General features: G+C 40.2%; 1 protein-coding gene across 7 annotated transcripts in view; it reads left to right on the top strand.

The window, feature by feature from the left end:
• Hecw2 (HECT, C2 and WW domain containing E3 ubiquitin protein ligase 2) overlaps nt 1–12,316 on the top strand; it is a 382,291-nt gene that overhangs the window by 354,569 nt on the left and 15,406 nt on the right. For all 7 annotated transcript variants that reach the window (XM_031367485.1, XM_031367488.1, XM_031367483.1 and 4 more), the window contains 5 exons: nt 2,259–2,388; nt 3,346–3,492; nt 4,223–4,337; nt 7,070–7,155; nt 8,280–8,392. In XM_031367485.1, coding sequence (XP_031223345.1) covers nt 2,259–2,388; nt 3,346–3,492; nt 4,223–4,337; nt 7,070–7,155; nt 8,280–8,392 — 591 coding nt within the window. The remainder of the gene's footprint in view (nt 1–2,258; nt 2,389–3,345; nt 3,493–4,222; nt 4,338–7,069; nt 7,156–8,279; nt 8,393–12,316) is intronic.

The following is a 12,316-nucleotide window of genomic DNA, read 5'->3' as shown; positions in this document are numbered from 1 at the left end:
ATCACTTTGGAAGGGGTCCAAGTACTTTCTTCTTTCCTAGTAACACAAATATAAAGCCTCTCTCCCAAAATAGCATGTCCTCGGTCTAGCAACCCAATACCATCAAAGATATAGAATGATTTGAATTAGCAGCCTCCTTTCTCTTTAGGCCTGCTCTATTTTGACCTCTCTCACAGAGGATTTTTAATACCATAACCACCAAACATATAACCACCCACACTTTGATAAATAAAACAATTTAAAGCAATTAAAGCAATCTAAACAACTATTATTATCCATTGAGACAGTGCTCCTTCCTTATCCCCTGCCTTGTTCTTATCCGAGATCAAGACCTAAATTTCTACTTTCTGTCTGAGATAAGGTTTTTCTCCCACCCCCTTCCCTGACCATAGTCATACCCAGAAATTATCTTGTTGGTAGGTCTAGATCCTGTCAGTTGACCATATTAACCATCACAATATTCTTTCCTGTCTCTGTTCCCATTGAAACAGAGGGTCCTCGTTGAAATCATGTGACCTCAGATCTTTTCAGTTCCTTTCACTAAAAGATATTGATGAACTCAGGCATCATGGTGCCTATCAGAGTTGGCCTGTGACATGAATTCATTTGCTGTCCCTACTTTAGATTATCTTCCTTTATACTCCTTTCCAATATAACTCTTCACTAATTTCTGTGTTCCTGCCTCTGTACTCTAGCCTTTCCCTCACTAGGACATTTACTTTGGCCACATTGCTGAAGTGTTCTGTTAATTGATTTTTCATCCTATTTTAGATCATCTTTTTAGTATCTTCTAGAAAAACTCTTTATAACTCATCACCCATATCTGATTACATCATTCCTTGTCTTGAACCTGAGTCACTGAGATTCTTAAGAGTGGCATTCACAACTCACTCACAACTACTTTTCTGTCCTCATCCTTAGACTGTTAAGAGTGTCTTATGTTCAGTACTCCAGGACTCTCTCCATGTGCTTGGAGGATTTTGCACTCTGTGCCTCTAGATTTGTTTTTATTGTTATCTCGTCTTTTCTCTCTTCTCTCCCTTTCCTCTAACCCATTCCATTTCTATCTCTAGATATCATCATCCTGAAATATTTAATACAGGCATTGTCTCATCTATAACATGTCTCCCTGAATGTCCAAGTCAAAGCGAATGTCCCTCTCGCTCACTTCCTCTGATAGCTCTTGGTATTCACCTTTTCTCCCTTTTTCCTTTTGAGGCAGAGTTTTACTCTACATCCCAGATTGGGCTCAAACTTATAGTCCTTACCCACACCTCCCAGGTGTTGGAAGATGGCACGGGTAACCATGTCCAGTCTTATCAATCATTGGTTGACAGTAACATGTATTTTAAGTTGTGCATGTATTTTAGTACTCTCTACTTTGTACAGCCACCTGTACTTTATATTAACTTATTCACAGTATGCCTGTCTCCCCAAGACCACTTCCCTTCAAGAGCAGCAAGTTCATCAAGTAGTTATTAATATGCATGGTGCACATTTGGTGCTTAATAAATATTTAATATGCATGGTGCACATTTGATGCCAAATAAGTAAATAAATAAATAAACATGACAACCCCTAAAATAGAGCTAAAGGGCAGGGAATTTTAACACAACTGTAGCAAATCAATTACTACCACCTTACACGAAGGCATATAATAGTAACTCTTAAATCTTGTCACTGCAGAGAAAAAAAGAAACAGTAGTGGAGTGAGGTGTAGGAAACTTTGTGATTATGCAAGAGTCCTGTTTTTATAATGGTAGAATAAGAACCATGAGCTACTTTTTAGAAAAGTATCTAGTCTTTTTAGAAAATACAAGTGAAAAACATAGTTAATGCACAATAGAGAAGTCAATAAAGAGTTTCAAATTAGGAGAACAATAATTTTTGATAGGTAATCATAGCAAAAGAGATTACAGGTGCAAGTTGTCAACCTGGTCCAGTTCTAGAACTAGCAGGGTTGTAGATGACCATGTAGATGACAGCCATTCTTTGTACATTTGGTTCTATTTTTGAGAGAAAAGATAGGTAAATGCTTGCTAAGACAGCCTATGTATCCCAGATTGAAGACCACATACCACGTCTCTGACTTCTTTCAGTAGTGTGATTGCTGGGCTCACCAGCATCCCAACTACCGCAGCCTATTGAATGGGTCTTGCTCTTGTCACAAAGCTGCAAAGTCACAAAGTCTCCTTCCTTGTGATTCTGGGGTTTGCTAATAATAAGGCCTATGCATTTGCTTCTCTTTGTCATCTCAGTCTGTGTGACCTGAGTGATCTGGAATACCTTGATGAGGAGTTCCACCAGAGCCTTCAGTGGATGAAAGACAATGACATCCATGACATCCTAGATCTCACGTTCACTGTGAATGAAGAAGTTTTTGGGCAGGTCTGTTACATGCTAACTGAAGGCATCATGATTATTATTGGCTAGGGAAAAGTTAATTCCATGACTAAAATCACATGTTAATATTTCTGTCTTATTGGATGACTTAACTAAATTGTAGTAAGCTTGAGTACAAAGATTATTGTAATGCCAACTACAGATTAAGAAGTCCTCATTTATAGATTATAAGAAACATTTATATGCCGTAAACAATCTTTTTATTTCCAACTCAAATTCTCATACAAGATGTGAGAATCTTTAGAGATATGTAGAGATATGAGAATGTATCTTATATAGGATACATTTGAATGTTATCCATGGGTTAAATATTAAATTATTTAATTTTAATTAATATAAAATTAAGACCTGTTTAGATTTTAAAACTGTAATTGATGTTTTGGAACAGAGAGACTGTGAATAATATTTTGGAGAATGCTTGAAAGCAGAGAATAGACTTGTTTTCCTTGAAATTTGATGGAAGGGAAGACTATGAAATCTGTCAGGAGTCCTGTCTCAGTCAGTTCTTACTAGGCATTGGTACTTGTGTGGGTTGCCTGTATTTCATGTGCTTTTAAAAATGAGCTCTCAATTTAAGATTTACTGGGGTGTCTTTCTGTATTCCTTAAGTACATCTTTCTGGCTCTGTAGGCATAGTTGATCTTTAGATCTGTCCTGTGGAACCCTTCGTGGGGTCACCTAATACCTTTACAGGGCTTACCAAAGACCATCAGAAAACACAGATATTTACATTATACTTCATAGCAGTAGCAAAGTTACAGTTATAAACAACAGAAGTAATTTTATAGTTATGGGTCACCACAACAGGAGGAACTGTGTTAAGGGGTGGGAGCATTAGGAAGGTTGAGAACCACTGCCTTAGAGGCTTACCCAAGGTGGGGGAGGGCCATGCACCCGATCCCGACTTGTTTTCTGATGCATTCTTTTGCCTTTTAATGACAGATTACTGAACGAGAGCTAAAACCAGGGGGAGCCAATATTCCAGTCACAGAGAAGAACAAGAAGGAGTACATTGAGAGAATGGTGAAGTGGAGGATCGAGAGGGGCGTGGTGCAGCAGACAGAGAGCTTAGTTCGCGGTTTCTATGAGGTAAACAGCAGTTTACCACAGCCGGGCTGCCTGTCCATTCTACCATTCTACCATGCTTCATGCATAGACAATTTCTCTCTTCTCTCTTGCTATGTTTACTGTTGTTCTTTTAATATATAAAAATTCAGATATATTCCTGTATATCCCCAAAGTACATACTTGAAAGTTTATTGTGCATGTTATATCACCACTGTGATGATTTTATGCTGATTTTAGGTGTACCATTTTAATGCTTTAATGACTACTGATAACATGAAAGTTATAATTCTTACTCATGCTTAGGTATGCAAAATTAAATCTTATGCTTGATATATGCAGTGATTGTGTGGGGGGCCAGAATTTATCACATGTATTCCATGCGACTCTCTAGATCTTTTTCAAAAGCAGAACAACAAACAACTACATTAATCAGTTGTCAAATATGAAGCAAAAATCCTCTGATTCTAGTACTAATCAGACCCTGCCTTGCTTAGCATCTGAGACCAGAGGAGACCTATCCAGTAGGATATGGTGATCAACCAAAACAAAAATTCTACTGAGGCTAATCTTACAAACTTTCAACTAGAAACACTTCCATCTGTAGAAAGTCTGAGAAGCTCTCACATACCAGTGGAGGATATAACCACAGTACTCTTGAAATTCCCTATGCCCTGTGTTTTTTACAAGGCTTCCTTTGGGCTGACCTTTCTCTAGGTTTCTAAGTCATGCTTGTACTTTTTCTATTCCACAGGTAGTAGATGCCAGGCTAGTATCTGTCTTTGATGCAAGAGAACTGGAACTGGTCATTGCTGGCACGGCTGAGATAGATCTCAATGACTGGAGAAACAACACTGAATATAGAGGCGGTAAGGTTTGGCTTATGAATGGCTGGACTTACATTCCAGGGAGCCTAGTTCAAGCACAGGTCTGAGCATAGAACACACAAAGGCGCTTGCATTAATCACTGGTCTGTCTGTTGCTGTTTTCCTTGAGACCGTGGGCAAGGTTAGTCCCTTCTGTACCTAGTGACTTCATTAGTCAAAAGGGGAAGGACTGTTCACACCCCACTTGAGGATGTCATAACTCCTAATTGCTGGTGAAGAAATGTGATCATAAGAACACCAATTAAGTATTGGATGACGTTGTTGGTGAGGCATGGGAGGCTTACTATCCAACTGGTCAGACCCCACCTATCCATCTACATTCAAAACCTCCAGACACTACACCCTTTGAGCTTCCTAACCTACAAGGGTTAGCTGCAGTTCCTTGGACTATCTATCAGTTATAACTCATGGTTAAAACACTAACAGGGAACAAGAGTGGGTTCTTAAAATCCAGCATGTCCATCTGCAAGGTCCTTCTAGACTGGACTATCGTGTCTGGCTGAGAATGGCTGTGAAATGATTTGGGTTGGGATTCTTTGGAAGTAGCTTTCTGTAGATCAGTACACAGTTTCAGTAATTTGGACCAACATGATTGGGATTGTCCCTTATTAACCAGGTGAAACCTAAGGACAGCCCAGAGTTAATAGTTTTGTCTAATAATTTTGAGTAAAGTATGTATTTTTCGGGATGAGTTGTAATGTTGGGGTTTTCTCTAAAGGTCTGTATTAAATTGAGATTTCCCTCATTTCTATTTCTGAAGTCAAACATTTTACCTGGCCGGACCCATGTAGCATCCAGATGTGATGCTGGTTATTCTAGAAAGCTTTGTTGGCTCAATTCGTTTTACTAGTTAAAATGCATTTTGCCTGATATCAGACTTCACTTTTGTGGTGACTCTTATTTCCTTATACCTCCCTCCCAGGAGATTCTCAGAGCAGTGCAGTCATCAAAGTAGTCATTTTTATACTCACACAGTCTAAGGTTTTTTAAAATCACTATATGTGAGCACATCAAGGGCCTGTCTTAGTGGTAAATCTTACCAAGTGAGATCCTTAGAAGAGACCAGATAAAGGACAAGACTCTTAGCTGCCATGTCTGCCTGGCACAGCTAGTTGGCACCATGTGAAAAGGCAGTTGTGCTGCCGCGTACCATCTGTTCATCCAGCAGCTGTCTGTGGATGAGACGATGGGAGAGTCATTCTTCTTTCAAATTAGGCTTGGCACAACCAGTAAGGGCAAAGCAGAAGAGGGCTGCCTCGTAAGGACAGGAACCTGTAGTGCCTCGAGCAGCTATGCACCAGTCTTTCACGCATTAACCAGGTCTTTCCCAGAGCCTGGACCGGGATGCTATGGGCAGCCTGCTGCTGCTGCTCCTTCGCTCAGGCTCTTTCCTCATCTCTGGTGAAATGGCAAACCCTAAAGTGAGATTTCTTGGTAAATTTCACAGCTGTGGGAGCATGAGGACACATTCAGATTAAAGTTACCCCTCCTCACCCTCATTTGGGGAGTACAGCACAGAATTAAATAAAGTAATTTTTGTAAAATATGACTATCAGTTGATTTGAATCACTAATTGCGCATGAATTCATGTCAGCCTACTTCTCTCTTAGAACTTTTATTTTATATATATATATATATATATATATATATATATATATATATATATGTGTGTGTGTGTGTGTGTGTGTGCAAGTATACTATAGATCTCTTAAAACACTCCAGGAGAGGTCATCAGATCTCATTACAGATGGTTGTGAGCCACCATGTGGTTGCTGGGATTTGAACTCAGGTCCTTCAGGAGAGCAGTCAGTGCTCTTAACTGCTGAGCCATCTCTCCAGCCCAGAACTTATATCTTTTACTGAGATAAAACCTGTTTTTAACCCAATTTTGTGAGATAATTCTTTTGACATTTCATTAAATTCTGCAAAAGTATGGGATAAAAGTAAAACTGTGATAATTAGGATTTATTAGTTGAAAAAGTTAAAGGTCTCTTTCCTGTTTAATTAACAGATATTATGAAAAATAAACTGTTTCTATTTATTTTAATTTTAATTCCTTCTGTAGTACTGAGGATTGAATCCAAGACCTTGTACTTGCTAGGCAAGTGCTTTGTCACTGGACTACATACCCACTCTCAGTAATTTGGTCTTATTATTAATTATGAGTAGTATTCACAGCTTTTAGAGAAGAACTTGGAAATGAAATAGGCAGCTTTAAAATTGTTTTCATTGTTTTTCTTTGTGTATATAAATTGTGTGATTAATACATCTCTCCATCAGGAAATCCTGAGAGGGTCAGTTTTCTTTGCCCCAAAGCTTAGTATAGTGTTTGGCATAATGGTATTTGGAACCACTGAGTGATTGTTTCTTAAAGAAATTGTTTCTTATTGAAATGATTGAAAGAGGTAAACATTTCTAGTCAGAACAATTGTATTTTTCAGAAACAATGGCGCTAAAGTAACTCATTTGTTGTTGTTCTCACTGCTAAATGAAAACAAAGACCTGTTGGTTTCATTTGTGTCGTCTTATTTATTAACTTTTGATACATGTATGATCATATTTGCAGTCCTGTTCCTTAATCTTAAATTATGAACAACATTTAAAGAATCCAAGATGCTGATTTGTATGTATGGTGGTAGTTTTTTGGCGTATATTTCTGAGTGGTTTAAGGTAGAAGGCTCCAAGTAACTTGAGCTTTTGTGCTTGGTTCATAGGGTACCATGACAATCACATTGTAATTCGGTGGTTCTGGGCTGCAGTAGAACGATTCAACAATGAACAGCGACTAAGGTTGTTACAGGTAAGATGCCATTAGGTCATCAGTCTTTAACACAATAATATATTGTTGGAAGGGTGTACACTTTTTAGTAATTGCTAGATATTCTTCATAAATACAAACTTGGTTTCTCTGGCTATGGCATTTCCATATCCTTTTGATGGTGTCCTTTGTGTACTGTACCACCAACCAAGTGAAAGCTTTTCCAGAGGCCTGTGGTGAAGTGCCAATGCAAGTCTGAGACCCCCTCCCCCCCCACCCCCTCCCACTCCGGGTTGACATATGCCCTCAGGACAGTCCTTGTAGTGGCAGCCTGTGGCCTTCTGCCGTCAGCATCCTTAGGCGGAAAAAGAGAGGCTGTTCAATACTGTGAGAAAGGACCCTGTTTGTTGATGTAGTCTTCTTCCTTCATTTGACATTCCAAGCTTTGTAGAGCAGCGACATTTCGGAGAAGTCACTGTGCTTTGTGGCATTGGTAAAAACTGTCCACTAAAGCATTAGATATGAGGAAGCCTCCTGGGCACTAAAGCAGAGCCTTACATTTAGACTCGGACTTCCTGCTTTTGGATTATGGATATGGAACTCAGATTTGCAGCCCACAACATTCCTAAAACGTATGCCAAATGGATAAGGGGATTCTATAAGTAGGTTTGGTTAGATTAATAGACTCATTTCGTTCATCCGCCATGGGAAGTGTGCCTGGTTTAACATCCGAGCAGGCCAGCCACTTGGAATGCTTTACACCCGTTTCCCTTTATAATTCACTGCTCTTCGCTGTGTGGCTGAACTACCCTCAGAATCTCTTTAGTTGTCCTATGTTGACAACACGTTGGCTTCTGAAATTCCCTACTTGTCCCTCTTTTGTTTTTTTGTGGTTTTTTTTGTTGTTGTTGTTGTTTTGTTTTTTGTTTTTCCTGAGACAGGGTTTCTCTGTGTAGCCCTGGCTGTCCTGGAACTCACTCTGTAGACCAGCTGGCCTTGAACTCAGAAATCCAGCCTGCCTCTGCCTCCCAAATGCTGGGATTAAAGGTGTGTGCCACCACCGCCCAGCGTCCCTCTTCCTCGGGAGTGTCTCACAGCAATAGTGATGGTCTTTCCTGGAGGAGGTCTCTGATTTCACCTTTCCCTTCTGTTTCCGTGGCTGACAGTTTGTTACAGGCACGTCTAGCATTCCCTATGAAGGATTTGCTTCTCTCCGAGGGAGTAATGGTCCAAGAAGATTCTGCGTGGAAAAATGGGGAAAAATCACCGCTCTTCCCAGGTAAAAGGAAGTACCCTTTAGTCCCAACACATGCAGGAAAACCTCAGCTTGATATATGTTTTATATTATTCTTATTTATATGAATGAATATATGTGTATATGGATCAATCACTGTTTTATGTGTAGACTGGAAAAGAGAAAAGTTTGAGAGGTGATATTCTCTCTAATCACCTTCTTTAATAAAGTGGGAAGAAACAAAGTATCCTGTTTGGTTGTATGTTAAATACATGCATCTGTATGTCAAAGTACAAAGCACAACAAGGGTAGGAGGCTCACTAGCTTTTGTTAGGCATCATCTGTCATCACCTGTGGCTTGACTCTAGAAGGCAATAGTAGTTAGGATGTCCATTGCCAAGGTGAAACATTATGACATTACCTATACTTTCAGTTTGGTTTGTTGGCTATACAAATGTTTTAGGTCATGTATATCAAGAGAAGTTTTTCTCTCTCCTTCAACTATGCCAGATAGTTTTGCTAGGTTGTATTGATTTAAGTTGTCCACCATGTGTTTCAGGACTTGGAATACAGTGCTTCTGGCTTTCGAAGTCTCTGTTTATAACACCAATAGACATGCAAACATGAACGGAGGCTACAACCCTAGACAAAGAACCACAGGCAACCAAGGCATGCTGGGACTGAGGAGTTGTCTCCCCCTAAGGCTGAGCACCTCACTTGGTCATCCAGTACGAAATGGTCAGCCATGAAAGTGAACATCCAAATAACATTGTATAGACTGAGCGAGTGGTAGGCATGGTTTTACAAACACATACATACACACAAAGAGAGAGAGACAGAGACAGAGACAGAGAACAAAAGAAAAAGGAAACAAAGATAAAAAGGCCATAAATTTGAAAGGGAACAAAGAAAGGTACATGGAGAGGTTTTTTTGGGGGGGGCGGAGTGCTAAGGGGGAAATGAAGTGATTATATTATAATCTCAAAAGAAAAGAAAACCTTGAAAATGAATTTAAAACAAAACAAAACAAACCACTGTGGCCAAAAAGCAAGTCGGGGAAGAAAGGATTCATTTCATCTTATAAACTGTCACCCAAAGGAATCCAGGGCAGGAACTCAAGTCAGGAATCGCTGGAGAGGCCATGGAAGGTGTTGCTAATGGGCTTACTCCCTGTCGCTTGTCCAGCAACCAATCCAGGTGTGCCCCCAACTACAGTGATCCGGGAACTCCCATATCAATCATCAATCACGAAAATGTACTATAGGCTTGACCACAGGCAACGTGTTCAGGGCCTTTCCTCAGCTGACTTCTGAGAGGACTCTAGCGTGTGTCGAGTTGACACACTTGAGCCGGCACAAGGCTCTGATGTTAAATCACTGTTGAAAAGGATTAGTGTATGATTGCTGTTGAACAGGATTCAGTCTGGTGGATGTGTTTCGTGCCTCTGTAGTGGTTAGTATCTGTTGTCATTCCATTTGGGTCCTCTCTGCACCAGACTCTCAACAATATCACACATTTTGTTGGGGTGGAAAACCATTGCTTTACTGTTGCTAACAATAAATACACAAAGCTGGCAGGTAGGGCTTGTGAAGAAAGGCATTAAATGGCAGCAACTGAGGGACTTGCCTGAGCACCTCACCTATGCACATCAGAGGTTATGAATAGTAATTCTACACCATCTTTAACAGTCTTACCAGGATATTTAATATAATAATTTTTACTTATGCTTGGAGAATGAGATTTTTTTCCCCTCCCATTAGTGCATATTTGTATCTTAAAAACAGATTTAGCCGGGCAGTGGTGGCCCACACCTTTAATCCCAGCACTTGGGAGGCAGAGGCAGGCGGATTTCTGAGTTTGAGGCCAGCCTGGTCTACAGAGTGAGTTCCAGAACAGCCAGGGCTACACAGAGAAACCCTGTCTCAAAAAAAAAAAAAAAAAAAAAAAAAAAAAAAAAAAAAAAAAACCAAAAAAAAAAACCAAAAAACAAAAAAAACCCCAATAGGTTTATACTAGCTTAATAAGGTTTTCCACTTTTTTGAGAAAGTTAGGAACCTAGGAGAAGCAGGAAAATTCAGATTAACTGTGTGTCACATTTCTATTGAATCCATTTTGGTGAAGCCACTAAAGTTTATGGAATTGACTGCAATAATGATAGGTATAGCTGCTGCTCACAATTAAAACACTGGAATCTTCCAGAACCCTGTTGGGTGGAGAAAGATAGTTCGTTACAACCCCTATCCTCTTCTGACTGGTGCTGAAGATTCCTAAAGACACTTTTTCACTGGCTTTGCGTTTGCCGCTGGCTGTCGCTGCAGTGTATGTCACCTCACCTGCAGTTAGGCAGCGCCATATTGAAACAAGCAGAAGTTTGGAAGTTAGAAATTCTGGATTTCAGATCCACTTTGTCACCATCAAACTTTGGGATCTCCAGGACTGCTGCTTTGTGAATTTCAGGGTTCAGTTAGTTGCCTTGTCTATAGACAGTTGGTGGGGTGGTACATAAGGTTTGGTTGAGTGAGTGGTAATACTATATATACAGTTGCTAAGGAGTCTCGAGCACGGTCTGCACTGGCATCTCTACTTCCCCTGGTAGTTCCAGAAAGTTCTCAGGCTGACTCATTGTAGATGGAGCTGTTCGTCAGAGTCATTGCAAGCACACCGTTGGGTAACAGCTATTGCCATTCTTCATCTCTTCCTGTACGGCGCCTGCTCCTACCCTTATCATAATGCAGCACAAATAAAGGTGTTATTATTCATCTCCATAGAACAGAAATAACAATGCCGGGCTCAGAGAGTATTTCTAACACCTGAATGAGATAATGTGTTGGAAAGTTCTTAGGGAGTGTATGCTTGCTTGTTTCCGTTTAAGCCTTTAATCCTTAAACTCTGTAACTTCTGTACTACTTGGATGAAGTCTGTCTGTCTGTTTCTCTCTCTTTCTCTCTCTCTCTCTCTCTTTCTCTCTTACACACACACACACACACACACACAGACACACATACACACACCTCATTTAGACAAAAATGTAAGAAAAATCACTTCAGGACATGGCAGTATAAGTTTTTTCAGAAGCAATGTTTTCACTGATAACCTAGTCATTGCCTTCTATGAGATTTAAAGTATCACTTGAGTGTAAAAAAGATCTATGAAGACAGTTCAGACCTAAAGACATTATTTTATATTACTGAGTCTAGTACTCCTAAGACCAAATCATACACACTAAAGCCACTCCCCCTCCCCACTCCACCCCACCCCCTGCTGTTTCCTGGTTTCACAGAGCTACGGGACTGGTAGGTCTCAAGCCAGTCAGCTCCAGTATATTCTTTTCCCTCTTAGAGATTCTGAGTCTATCATTTAAGTTGTGATACTGTACAAATACACAAGATAGGACTGACGTCCTCCTTACTAAAAATAAATATATATTTTTTGAAACTCCCCTCTCACAAGTATAGCATTCTCTTCCGATGAGAAGCTATAACCTGCAGAGTTGGAAGGGTGTGAAGGGTGACAGCTGTCACTGCAAGCCAGACTGATGACAGAGAGGCTCTTGGTCTTGGTCTTGGACAGATAATTCCATCTTTCAACCTTCCGAGCAAGCAAGTGTGACTCGTGCTCTTTGATTTCTTACTCTCATTCTGTAGTAGCCCTGGGCAGCTGTGATCAAATGTTTCTCAAGACATGTATTAAAGTATATATGGTAGTCTCTGAAGCCAGAACAAGTTGTATCCATGACTTTGCCCCCTTCTTCTGTAGTAATAAAGTAACCAGTGATGTAGCTGATAGAGACTTGAGACTTACTCAATGGTGTTTCCATGGAGACTAGCAGCCTCAACAGATCACTGCACTTCCTCCCTTTGTGGCTGCTGGTTGAGCTAGCTCCGCATTTGCATTTCTGTAGAAGACTTCCTACCCCCTGGAGCTCAGATGGGTTTTATGAGTAAAGAGTAAACTCACTTTATGGCATTT

This window comes from Mastomys coucha, unplaced genomic scaffold (assembly GCF_008632895.1).
Source record: "Mastomys coucha isolate ucsf_1 unplaced genomic scaffold, UCSF_Mcou_1 pScaffold14, whole genome shotgun sequence".
NCBI lineage: Eukaryota > Metazoa > Chordata > Mammalia > Rodentia > Muridae > Mastomys > Mastomys coucha.
Note: the sequence above shows the minus strand (reverse complement) of the source record. Positions and strands in the feature narration are given on the sequence as shown.